This window comes from Mastigoproctus giganteus, chromosome 14 (genome assembly GCF_048544385.1).
Source record: "Mastigoproctus giganteus isolate SK-2022 chromosome 14, ASM4854438v1, whole genome shotgun sequence".
NCBI classification, from domain to species: Eukaryota; Metazoa; Arthropoda; class Arachnida; order Uropygi; family Thelyphonidae; genus Mastigoproctus; species Mastigoproctus giganteus.
The window spans coordinates 11,182,043-11,194,756 of record NC_143588.1 but is presented as its reverse complement, the minus strand read 5'-3'; the positions used below and the strand labels follow the sequence as shown (position 1 = coordinate 11,194,756).

The 12,714-nt window shown below is 36.3% G+C and overlaps 1 protein-coding gene across 1 annotated transcript in view; it reads left to right on the top strand.

The window, feature by feature from the left end:
* Positions 1-12,714, top strand: part of Cdc37 (cell division cycle protein 37) — a 301,191-nt gene that overhangs the window by 20,529 nt on the left and 267,948 nt on the right. Inside the window, exon 2 of the mRNA XM_090389100.1 lies at positions 529-662. Coding sequence (XP_090245226.1) covers positions 529-662 — 134 coding nt within the window. The remainder of the gene's footprint in view (positions 1-528; positions 663-12,714) is intronic.

Here is a 12,714-nt window from a genome sequence, read left to right as displayed (position 1 = left end):
CCAGCCTCTACAGCATTTGCAATCCATTTGGATCATAGATATCACAGACAAGTAAGTCGCAGAATCCAGCATGCCTCCAGATAAAGTAAAATAACTGCTTTACATGTGTTATAGAATTATACTAAATATGTGCTAACTTTTCACGTTTATTACATGTCCTTCTCAAATGTCCTGGAACAGTCAACTTTTCAAAAATATTTAGTACCAAGCTAAAATCATCACAAGGTAGTATTACCTGAAGCAGTAATTTTACCTGCTATGATGCTGGATTTGGTCAACTTGTTTTATTACTATTTTTAAAATCAGGCATAGTTTGATCTTAAAAATAGCAATAAAAGTATAAATCTGGTTTTATACCATAAAAATATTTTCACATTAAACTGGTAAGTATTTCCCTAGTTGTATGAGCAACTTAAAAGCATCTTACTTACAGACACTGTAGTTATTAATTCGTTTGAATAATAACTTTTTTACAAATATTACTTTAAAATATTTAAAGTCGTGTTTTTAAAAATTAAATAATTTTAGATATCTGATGATGAAGATGATACTCATCCAAATATTGATACAGCAAGCCTCTTTAGATGGCGTCATCAAGCAAGATTGGAAAGAATGGCTGAGTTAGATAAAGAAAGAAGGGATTTTGAAAAGTCTAAGCAAGAGTAAGATGATTCTTTTAGTTTTGAAGATTTATTTACCATTAGCATTAGTAGTGGAATTTGATGCAAGAAAGCAAGCTTATATAGCATCAGCCAAAAAAAAAAAAAAAAACAAACCCCTTCCCATTTCACCCATCCATTCACTCCAGATGTTTGTCTAGTTCTGCCTTGAACTTAAGTTGTGGACCTCCACTACAACAGATGGAAGTTTCGTTCCAACTATCAAGGCAAATTTCCCCACATCTATTCTACAATTGTCTTTCCAAAATTTGAATTTATGTCCCCTCAGGTGAGTAATCCGAGCAAGAGAAAGAATCCCATCAGCATTGAGCTTGCTCAAACCATTCAAAACTTTATACACTTCAATTATTTGATGGTTGATTTGTCAGATTTATGAGCTATATAAAAACTGTTAATGATTGTGAAATTAGAATTCGTGTTATAGTAAAACAATGCCTGGAATGTATCTGCCAACTCTGGATTTATGATGGAGACTTTATTTATTATTATTTTTTTTTTATCCTTCTCTTGCTCACCATCCTAATAGTTTTTCTCCATCTTTTTCACAAAAAAAAAAAAAATTTTTTTTTAAATTTTACTTTCATAATCACAAAAATCCAATGAATTTCTGTGATTTTGTAAATTTCAGCAATTTTGTGCTCTTCATCTACATGGTCTATCCAACTGAAACTTCAAATGCTTTTTGAATAGAAGTGTTTTGTTTGATTTCTCCGTTGAAAATTTCAGAAACTTCTGATAATTTTTTCACATGAACAGGAAAATGCGGGATCAGTTTAAGGCAATTGCTATTGGGTGTCTGTTGTCACTCCCTGTTTTTAAACTATCATAACTTCTTTGTTTTAACCAGCTTCCACAGAACCAATGTTAAATGATTAATAATTTGTATTTCACACAAAATTTTAAAATTCCACATGTGCCCAGCATTTTTGACATATTTCCTAAAAGTAACTGGTACATTAGCATTAGTAGAGGCATATGATGCAAGAAAACAAGCTTATGCCAAATCAGCTAAAAAAAAACACTTCCCATTTCACCCATCCATTTGCTATAAACATTCGTCCAGTTCTTCCTCAAAAAGCTATCAACTTAAACAACAACAGATGGAAGTTTGTTCCAGCAATCAACTACCAGCTGGCTGAAGGCAAATTTCCGCATATCTATTGTACAACCGTCCTACCTCAATTTCAGTTTATGCCCCCTCAGGTTTGTAATCTGAGCAAGAGGGAGAATGTCATCAGCGTTGAGCCTTCTGAAACCATTCAAGGCCTTATACACTTCAATCAGATCATCTCGCAGGTGCCTAGTCTCCAGACACTGCAATTTGCAGAACTTTAAGCCTTTCTTGGTAAGAGCACCCATTTGTTCCCCTCACTAATCTTGTTGCCCTTCTCAGTACTCATTCTAGCAACCCTATATCCTTCCTAAAATAAGGCCTCCAAGACCTGTACGTAGTACTCAAGGTCATTGCCTTATACAAAGGGATAATCACATCCTTATCCTGCTAACAAAATTCCTGTATATCATTGACAAGATCCCATGACCTGCTATGGCAGCCTGTCTGCACTGCTCAGAAAACTTCATATTTGACTGACAGGTCTTTTTCATTCTCCACTACCCTTGAATGTAGTATCATACAGTTGGTACATTTCTCTGGGGTTACTGCTTCAAATATTCAGTACTATGCATTTGTTAATGTTAAACTTCAGTTGCCACTTCTCAGTCCATCTGCCCAACTTTTCTAGATTCTGTTGCAGTAGCATACTGTCATTAACAACCTTGCCAACCTTTGTGTTATCTGCAAACTTGGACATGAAGCGTGATAAACCTTCAATATCATTGATAATTTTCAAAAAAACAATGGGCTCAACATTGAACTCTGGGGGACTCTGCTCAAAAAATTAGTCCACGAAGAGTAGTCTCCATTGATTACCATTCTCTGTCTTCTCCCACTCAACTATCATTTTATCCATTGTAGCAACTTGTCCTTAATGTCACTCTGCTCCAATTTGTACAGTAGTCTTTTATGTGCAACAGTATCAAAAGCTTTCATGAAATCCAAGTATATGATATCAGAATTAGTTTTTGCATCCAGTTCCTTTGTGACCACATAGTATCCAATAAAATTGGTCACACAAGACTTCACCTTAACAAACCCATGCTGTGTCACAATTATTACTGCAGTCTTGTCTAGATGATTCTGCTATACTTATTTAACCAGCGACTCCATTATTTTCCTCAGAACAGAAGTTAAAGTAACAGTTCTGTAATCACTTGTCACCCTTTGTGAATTGGGGATACATTTGCACATATCCTGTCTGTGGGGACCTCCCCTGGATCCAAGGATGCTCTCATAATTATGGCTAAGGTTTTGCTTACTTCCTTTTCTGCCTCTAATATAACTGGATAGATCCCATCAACCCCAGGTGCCTTTCTTATATTTAACTTCAATGGTTTCTCCTCCGCTTTGCTTGCAGTTATTACAAAATCCTTTAGATCCTAGTTAGAGTTTAATAAGCTTCTATTCTTCACTTCCATACAGAATTCCTCATGTGTGAATGTAGATGCATGCAAAATACTCATTCAATTTGTTAGTTATCTGAGCAGGATCATCAACAAACCATTGATATCAAGTGGACCAATTTGATTCATTCCCTTCCTTCTAGAGTTTATATAAGTAAAGAAGTCTTTGTTGGTCCTTTGCCAAATATTTCTCGTAATCTGGCTCTGCTTGCCTAACCTCATTTTTTGACTTGATTATGGACTAGCTTATATCTATCATAGGCTTCTGTGTCACATGATAATTTATATGCATCCCACACATTTTTTTCTTCCCTCCCATTCATTATTGTTTGCAAAAAGTTTAATTGGAATGGCTGAGAGCACATTTATGATTGCTCCTTTCAGTTTTTCCAAGTTGCGTGTTATATTTTTTTACGGTGAACTTTGTCTTTGGCTTGCCCCATGCAAAAAAAAAATTCAAATCATCTCATCCGAGCTGCAGGCAGGCCATTCATGCACACCACATCTGCCAAATCTATCATCCTCAGAAATGATTATGCAGCCATTTATAGACATCATTAGCAAAATGAAGGGGGGGCTCCATTCTGCATAAAATTAAGGATTCCAGTGTTGTCCCATTGTGAAATAGCTAGTCACACGTGATCTTGAAACATTCATTTTGTCTCACAAAATCAAAGGTTCAATGACTGTGGATGATTTGATATCACTGCACCATTACCTTTGGATTACACTGAGCTTTTTCAATACATATCTGGATTTTTTGCTGCCCAATAATGGCAATTTTTATTGATTAATAAAATAATTAATCAATGTGTTTAATTGTTTTATTAATCAATTTCATCAATGTGAAACAATCTCATAACTCCAAGCAGTGTTAAAATACAGTTGTAGTGACTCTTCATTTCACCCCAACATAAATTCTGCAAATTCCATTCTGCTGCAGTCATCAAGAAACAGTTGCTGAAAGTAATGTGGCTTCCATGGTTTGAAATATAGTTCTTTCCTGAGGATGGTCTCAACTGAACAGTGGAAGAATCCACTTTCATGAGCTCCTTCATGCACTGATTTCTGTGGGCTCCTTGAAAACATCTTAGTTACTGTTGCAATGTTTTCTGGATTCCACAAGGTGGATGGCCTTTCTATTCTTTTCCTATCAATGGCACAGCCTGTTGTGATTAACTTCCAGTGACAATTTTTTATTGTTTTTGTGTCTGGTATTTTCATGGATTTCATTTTCAGTTAACTGAAACACCTTTGAATTCTTGTGATAGATCCCCTAACCTTGTAGTGAGCTGTAATTTTGGCCCTCTCTTGCACTCAAAGCTGGAGGCATGTTTCACCTGTGATGGAAACTAACATTATCTTTCTAAACCTCAAAGAACAATGAATCATTTGACATTGTTTTCATCAAAATCAGTTAAAAAAAAAAAAGGACGGTGCCATAACTCAAAAATGGGCATCACTTATCTGACACTGTATATGCATGTGCTGAAAAACATGAATTTAAAGTTTGTAGAATTGCTTGCGATCAATTATTGGTGTGTGCACTCCTTATATTTTATGGCAGAACATGCAATTGTTTTGTGTAATGGAAGAGTCTGACTGCTGTACATGGTTGATTCATGCAGGTTTTTTGAATTGCTGTCGGTCAAGTTAATAAGGGAGGTAGTATCCAAGTGAGAGAGGTGACAAAGTCTAAAGCCTATGCCTAACTGCTGAGTGTGTTTTATTTTCAATAATTTATTGGGTGTTTTATTTTCAATATTTTATTTTATTTTAAAATGTTTTTTAATATAAAATTTTTTTTCACAGTTGTGTTCATAATAGATTAAATATAAAATGCCATCAAAATATGAAAAAATTAAATTATTTCTCGCTGAATTTAAGGTTATAAACGGATTAGCGTTTTACCTCAAGTGCAAATTCCATTCTGCTGCAGTCATCAAGAAACAATTGCTGAAAGTAATGTGGCTTTGAAGGTTTGAAAGACAGTTCTTTCCTGAAGATGGTCTCAACTGTACAGTGGGAGAATCCACTTTCATGAGCTCCTTCATGCACTGATTTCTGTGGGCTCCTTTAAAATATCTTAGTTACTGTTGCAATGTTTTCTGGATTCCATATATGAAGGTCAGAAAAATACTGCCATGACCAGTTATGCATTACATTCACTTTTTGCTTAGAGTAAATTCACTCTATTTAATAAATTGATCATCAGGTGTATACTAAGTCTGCATTGCATAAAATATATGTATGAAACAGTTTAACAAATCGTGGTGTGTGTGTGAGATTTACTCTGTTATATACAAGGGGTGATAAAATTGCTCCCTGAAGTAGAAATAAATAGGATGACAACAGAACTGTTTTTATTTTTCATCATAGTTTCCTGCAGTACACTTTCCCAGTGATGCACCGAGGCTTTAATTCTTACCAAAAACAAATTCTTGTGGTTAGCTATCCAACCAGGCATTCACAGCATCCATCACATCAGTCTCATCTGCAAATATCATACCCAAAGATAGGTTTGGGAATAGATGAATGTCACTGGTGGTCAAAATTCATCAAGTCTTTGTGAATATCAGTCAGGGTGTATTTGTGAATACCATTTGGAACTGTACTGAGGTCAAAGGGTTATGTTGAGAGCTTACCCCAACACAGCCCACATATTTACTTGTTCTGTGATTACTCACAGCAGTCCTTGAAATTCCTGGCACCTTGCTTTCCAGGCTGTTGCTTGTTCCAATATAGAAACAGTGTAAAAATCACTTTCACCTCTGCTTGCGGCTATTGTTAATCTGTTTAACTCCCCCATCCCCCGAAGCTATCAGTTTTCCGATCTACCTAACACCATGAGGTGCTTTTTTTTTTTTTTTTTTATCTTAATTATAATTGTTTAGTGTCTGTGATGCTACATGACAATGTATTTTTGTGTTTTCATGATTATTGGGCAAATACAAACACTGCTCATCAAGATCTGTAATTCATCCCCCCCCACCCTTAAGGTGAATTGGGTATAAATTATGCTTAATGTATCTACACAAATGGTATCTTATAATATGGCTCTTTTTTTTGTGGTGTGTGCATTTTTTTTTTTTTCATATTTTCCTTTTTTTAAAGGATATTTTTGATGAAAAGCCAAAAATGGAGCAATAATAGATGAGTGAAAAATGCATATAGCTCCAAGAAAATTCATACAGTGAAATATGGGATAAATTGTAATTAATAAAACATTTCCAATTATCACAGTAAAGCTAAAAAAATTAATTTTGTATATACAGTAAACTCTTGCTAATCCGGTTACAGTAAATCTGGATGTTGGATAACCTGGATCAATATATGAAAAATTCTGTTCACAGTTGAGTGCTTTGAAAGACATGCGGGATTTAGGAAGGCAGATGAATCACTCTGACTGCTCAGAGAGAGAGAGAGAGAGAGAGAGAGAGAGAGAGAGAGAGAGAGAGAGAGAGAGAGAGAGAGAGAGAGAGAGAGAGAGAGAGAGAGAGAGAGAGAGAGAGAGAGAGAGAGAGAGAACATACATTACATTGTCTTGCATTTTGTTCATGAGTCGGACGGATGTTAATGCTTATATTGCTTCATTTGCGTACTTCTTTATATGTACATACATATGTACATAAGTTAACATATTTTATGTAATTATGGGTTCTAAAGAATTAAAAAGTGAAATAAAAAGAAAACACCGTACTTTAACTATTGCTGAAAATTGCTGAAGGATTTTTTTATAATGGCCAACAGGCTGTGTCAGATATTAAAAAACAAAACGAATCTATAAAGACATTTGCTTTAAAATTCAATGTGGGAGTGATAAAATCAGTGTATCAAATAGATAGACATTATAAAAGCCAACAGAAGTGTTGCTGGAAGTAGCTGTATTTAAGTGGTATTCATAGCAACGATCAAGTGACATTGGCGTGCGATGCCAGAGCCACCTGATAAATGTTTATAAAAAGACAAAATATATATTTATCTATCTATCGATGGATAAATGTCTTTTTATAGTTTATAAATAAAGCCTCTACAGTGATATTTTTATTTATTTATTTTCATCAGCATTACTGTATCATTAAATTTGCTATTTATTTGTGTTCTAAATTTTTTGTCTTTTAGGGCTATCATTTGCTTCACTAATCTGGATGACCTCTTCCCCCAGTTACTTCAGATTAGTGAGGATTTACTGTATACGAATAAAGGCATTTGTGAGACACCATATGATAACTTGTGTTACATTTAGGACTGATTCAGAGTTAACAGATGCCATGAATATTGCTTCACCTTCCATGGCATATTGCTTCACTGTGCGATGGTTATAATTAGAACACTATTCCCCATTTACTTTTTTCCCTGAAATCGATAATAGCAGTTATGCATTATACTGTCTCAGTTAAATGAGATACTGCTTACTTAAATTATTTCTGGGTTTAGTAAGATGTTGCATTTTGCTGGATTAAAACAGTTACCACTTTTTGACCATCCTTGAGGTGATCTAAGCACATCCTGAAGAACTGCTACTTGGTGCTGATTATTAACCACTCTCTCAAATCATGCCATTTATCCTTTCACTAATATCGTTTAGTGAAAGGATAAATGTCACTAATGTCAAAGGGGCTTAGAGGAGACCAGGCATTCTGTGTGTTAACAGACACTCAGTCTAAAACACTGATATATCTAATACCTTACTATATTAGAAGATTTAGTAGAAGTCTGGTTGGCCTGCCTCCTTAAAATCCATTCATGCACACCTTGTTGGTAAGCCCTGTTATGTCACTTTGGTGGCAACGAATGTGTAGAGTGGTTCTCTTCAAGACATCTGGTCAGTGTGAAGAGAAAAAGACCAAACCCTCCAACATTTTATGACAACACATCAAAACAAATGGCCATCTGTCCTCAGTGGATTTCGCTCTTCCTCTTGCGGCAGCGAGAGGATCAGAGTGGAAGCAGCGGGTGCTAAGAATCTCTAGGTGCAACTAGGCTGCCATGCACAGAAACTGAACTTGGCCTGTTACAATGTAAGATCATTCATCGGTGAAGAGAGGATATTAGAGCTGGGAAATGGAATTAGAAAATGTGAATTGGAATATCATTGGCTTGGCTGAAGCAATAAGAAGAAATGAATCACTTATAAGTTTATCAAGTGGAAATCTGCTGGACCAAAATACCAGCACCAATGTTTTTCCATTGGAAAAACATTGGCATTGGTTTTTTGGGCCTTAAAGACATAAAAAACAAAATTTTGGAATTCAAGCTGTTTTTTATATCTTCCAATCAAGATTACTGCTTAGGATTTCTAAGCAGTACAAACTGAAGGTTATAATGATATATGCACCAACATTGAGCCACGATGATGAAGCGATTGAAGAAATGTATACTGAAATTAAGAAAACGTGGAATGTGGAATAAAGGATTCCATTCCTACAAGAATAATTTCACTGACGCAACCTGAGCAAACTTTGACATCAGAAGTTTTGAAACAGTAACCCAGGAAAAGAAGAAAAGAAATCTTGCAGGTTATCTCATTTTGCATTCTTGTAATGCCAAACAACACGAGGTTGGGAATAGCCATGAGATAAAGGCTCCATTGAAGAAGAGACAATCACCAAGTTGTGATCTGAGGTGCCTAAAGGACCACTCACTTCGACTGTGTACTTATAAAGGTTGTTTGTGAGAAAAAGATCAAGCGTGTTGGCTGTATAGTTAGGAGTGTCCGGTATTCTTGTAGGTAAATGAACAATCAGTGCAAGGTCATTAGTAATTGCAAAAGTCTCAGCATCTTCACCAGCTGGGTCGGTGTGACTAGAAAACGGAAGCTAGCTGGAGTTGTGAACATTAAAATCACCAAGGAAAATTACCTCACTGTTAGGAAAGTTGGACTGGAGAAAGTCAAGTTGCAAAGAGATGAAATCAAAGAGCTCTAAGTGATTAGTGGAGTTGGGAGAACGGTAGAGACAACAGATGAATTTGACAGAATGAAGTAAAGAGATTTTAAACCAGAGGAGATTCCAAATTACCAAGTCTCTGACAGGGAATATTGGAATGGACATATGCACAAGTACCACCTTTGAGGTGAAAGGAATCGTACAGCGAATAATTTGGGCAACTAAGATGAGCAGTAGTTGAATCAACCGATAACTGAGATTCTGTTAGAAAAAGTACATGGGGTTTGGCAAACTGCATGTGGAATTGGACATCGTTGAGATTAGAACTGAGACCACGTATATTTGTGAAATGAACTAGGTGTTTGGGAGATTTAGAACTTTTCGCAGATAAGTTTACTCTATTAGTTCGACAAATCATGGTGTATTCAATAGTAAGAAAAAGTGTGTGGGGGGGGAACATGCTGCATGAAATAATGAAATTTTTGTATATGGCATACACATGGTAAGAATATACCCAGATCCTTGACATATCTTGGCCCCACGCCACATACACACTATTTGGACTCCCTTCAGTCACTATCTGGCAGAGTAGAGGTTGCAAGATTACACACTAGCCATCCCTACTCAATTTTCTGCCTGTTAGATATGATTCTCTCTCTCTCTCTCTCTCTCTCTCTCTCTCTGCTTGCCTGCCCGCCCGCACGCACGCACATGAGTATATATCTAATATTAAAAAATATGTTATATGATAATTATTACAATAATATAATTATAAAAATTACATTTCATAATACAAATTATATATATACAGTATATAATAATTCTATTCTTTATATAGAGGTACTAAGTAAACAACAATTATAGATCACCACAAAATTAATTAAAAAGATACTGTACACCTTTTTATAATGAAATAAACATATAAATTAAAAAAAAAAGTTTAAGTTATACCCAAATTACGTGGCACCCCTGGAATATTGTTGCGGCACCCCGGTTGAAAACCATTGCGTGATCTGGAAGTCTCCTAAAGAGTTTCCAATAGGTTTGGTCCAGTGTACTTACTAGCGGCTGGCCTGCGAACACCGTTTTAGAGCTGTACCCTCGAAAGATAAGGAAGATTGGATCTCATGATGATGTCCATCATAACCTCAAAAGTCATCAGTTATACTGCAAGATGGAAGAGATGGGGAGGGGTTGACCGGAACTTAACTCTGGAGACTAAACATGGGTTCCACCACTTCAAGCCTCCAATAAGCAAAGTGGTGGTATTGCACCGGTTGATTAGAGCCATCTACCACCTAGTATTGCCTGGTAACACAGAGGGGTGGCATTTTTCCCTGTAGTGTCTGTGCCATACCTTGACCCCTGCTTATGTTGGTTCACACCTTGTTGGTTCACAAGCACACTGTGCAAGCACCCACAGTGTGCTTGCACATGGAAGTTATACCCAGGATTACTAACAGTTCCACCATCATGAAGGTGCAAGCAGAGGATTTGGCTGTCACAGACATCCGGATTTTGCCAAAATTGGGTCCACTTGACTTGTATTTCCCAAATATCAGTTCCATCACGTTTTACACTTGATATAGATGTAAGAAAAGAAAGGAAAAAACTGACTCGAGTGAATAATATGAAGGTCTTTGAGATAACAGAGGAGGAGAAAAGGCAGTATGTACTGGAATTTAAGAACAAGTTTGAGCTTCTGCAGACTGTTCAGGACCAAGATATCGATGAGGAATACTACAACTTTCAGAAAGTGATAAACCTCGAGAAACCTGTAGGTAAAAAGAAATCCAAAGAAGAAAAAAACTAGTCAAGGAACACTTGTCATGATGAACTGAAGATGGCAAATGAAAAGCAAGATAAACACCTATACAAGGATAAATATGGGTATACCGAGTTATGCATAGCCATTAGAAAGAGACTCAGAGAGGACATAAGAAGATTTAACACAAAAGTAGAACAGGCATTAAGGGAAAACAAAGGACTTAAATCGGCAGTCATGAGCAGTAATACAGAAAGACAAATGATACTGAATCTGAAGAATATTTGATGGTGTGCTTATAAATAGTAGACAAGACTTAATTCAAATAGCAGAAGATTATATAAGGAGCAATGGAATGATGCCAGTAGTGGGGAAGATGGATCACAATTTGCAACACATACAACTTACCCGATATCCTTCCTGATGGGCGCCTCCGTAGCCAGGTGGGAAGGAGCAGCAGTGCGTAGCACACGCTTCTTGATTAGACCGGGGTTCGAGCCCGTCACCACCAAATACGGAGGATGCGGAAAGGTTATTCAGGGAATGACCACTGCATATCCCGGAGCAATATGGCCTTAGTTGCTAATGCTCCTAAAAACCAAATAACAACAACAACCTTCCTGATGAGATAGAACATGCATTGAAGAAAATGAAGATTCAAAAAGTCCTGGGTGAAGCTGAAGTTACTGTAGAGTTGTTAAAATTTGGTGGAAGAGACAGAAACTGGCAAGACTTCACAAAATACATTAGGAATGCTGTGAGCCCTAAGGAATGGAATAATGCAATCATAATTTTGCTGCATAAGAATGGAGACAAATCAGAAATTGAATATTATAAACCAATTAGTTTGTCTCACATCTACAAGTTGTTCACAAGGGTCATCACTAACAGATTAGAAAGAACGACAGGTTTCTCAATTGTGTATCACCTTCATGTAATATTACAAGCTAATGGAGAAAGCAAATGAATATAAAACAACATTATGCCTGGCATTTGTGGATTATGAAAAGGCATTTGACTCCATACAGCATAAGGCAATGTTTCGGGCACTGGAAAGACAAGGCGTAGATACCCCATATATTATGATTTTGAAGAAAATATATGAGAATGCTACCTCCTTTATTAAATTAGACAAAGACAGCAGCAAATTTAAAATTGAGAAAGGTGTTTGAAAAGGAGAGACAATATCTCAGAAGTTGTTTACTGCTGAACTTGAAGCTTTCAGAAGATTGGACTGGTTGCAGAAAGGAGTCAGTGTGAATGGAGGGTACCTAAACCATTTACAATTTGCAGATGACATTGTGATCATAAGCCCAAAGAATTAGAAGAAAATTTTTAATCAGTTATGCAGAGTTAGTAAGGATTTCGGATTAAAGATGAATATGACTAAAACAAAAGTAATGATGAACATGTGTGTCACAGAAAGGGATATAATCGTTCAAGGAGTAGAAACTGAAAAGGTGGATTCATATACTTATCTTGGACATATATACAGTCAGTTCTCGTATAGCACGATAGTTGTGTTCCTAGAAACCCTGTTTCTAGGAACAACAACAAAACTTTGATCTTGACCAACAACAAAACTTTGTTTTGTTGTTGGTCAAGATCGACTACTGTTACTTGTTGTTTTGATTAATAAATTGACCTAGAAAGGAAATTGTTAAAATACAATTGTGACAAATTGGCATATGGGCAAGAGCCCAGGAGGCTGAGGGAGAAGAGCATGACAAATGACTTATCTTGGACAAGTCATTAGCTGTAACAATGGTAAATGGCTGGAAGTCAAGAGAAGAATAAATTTAAGATGGGTAGTATTCAGGAAATATAGTCGCATACTGAGGAGCAATATTCCAATTTGTCT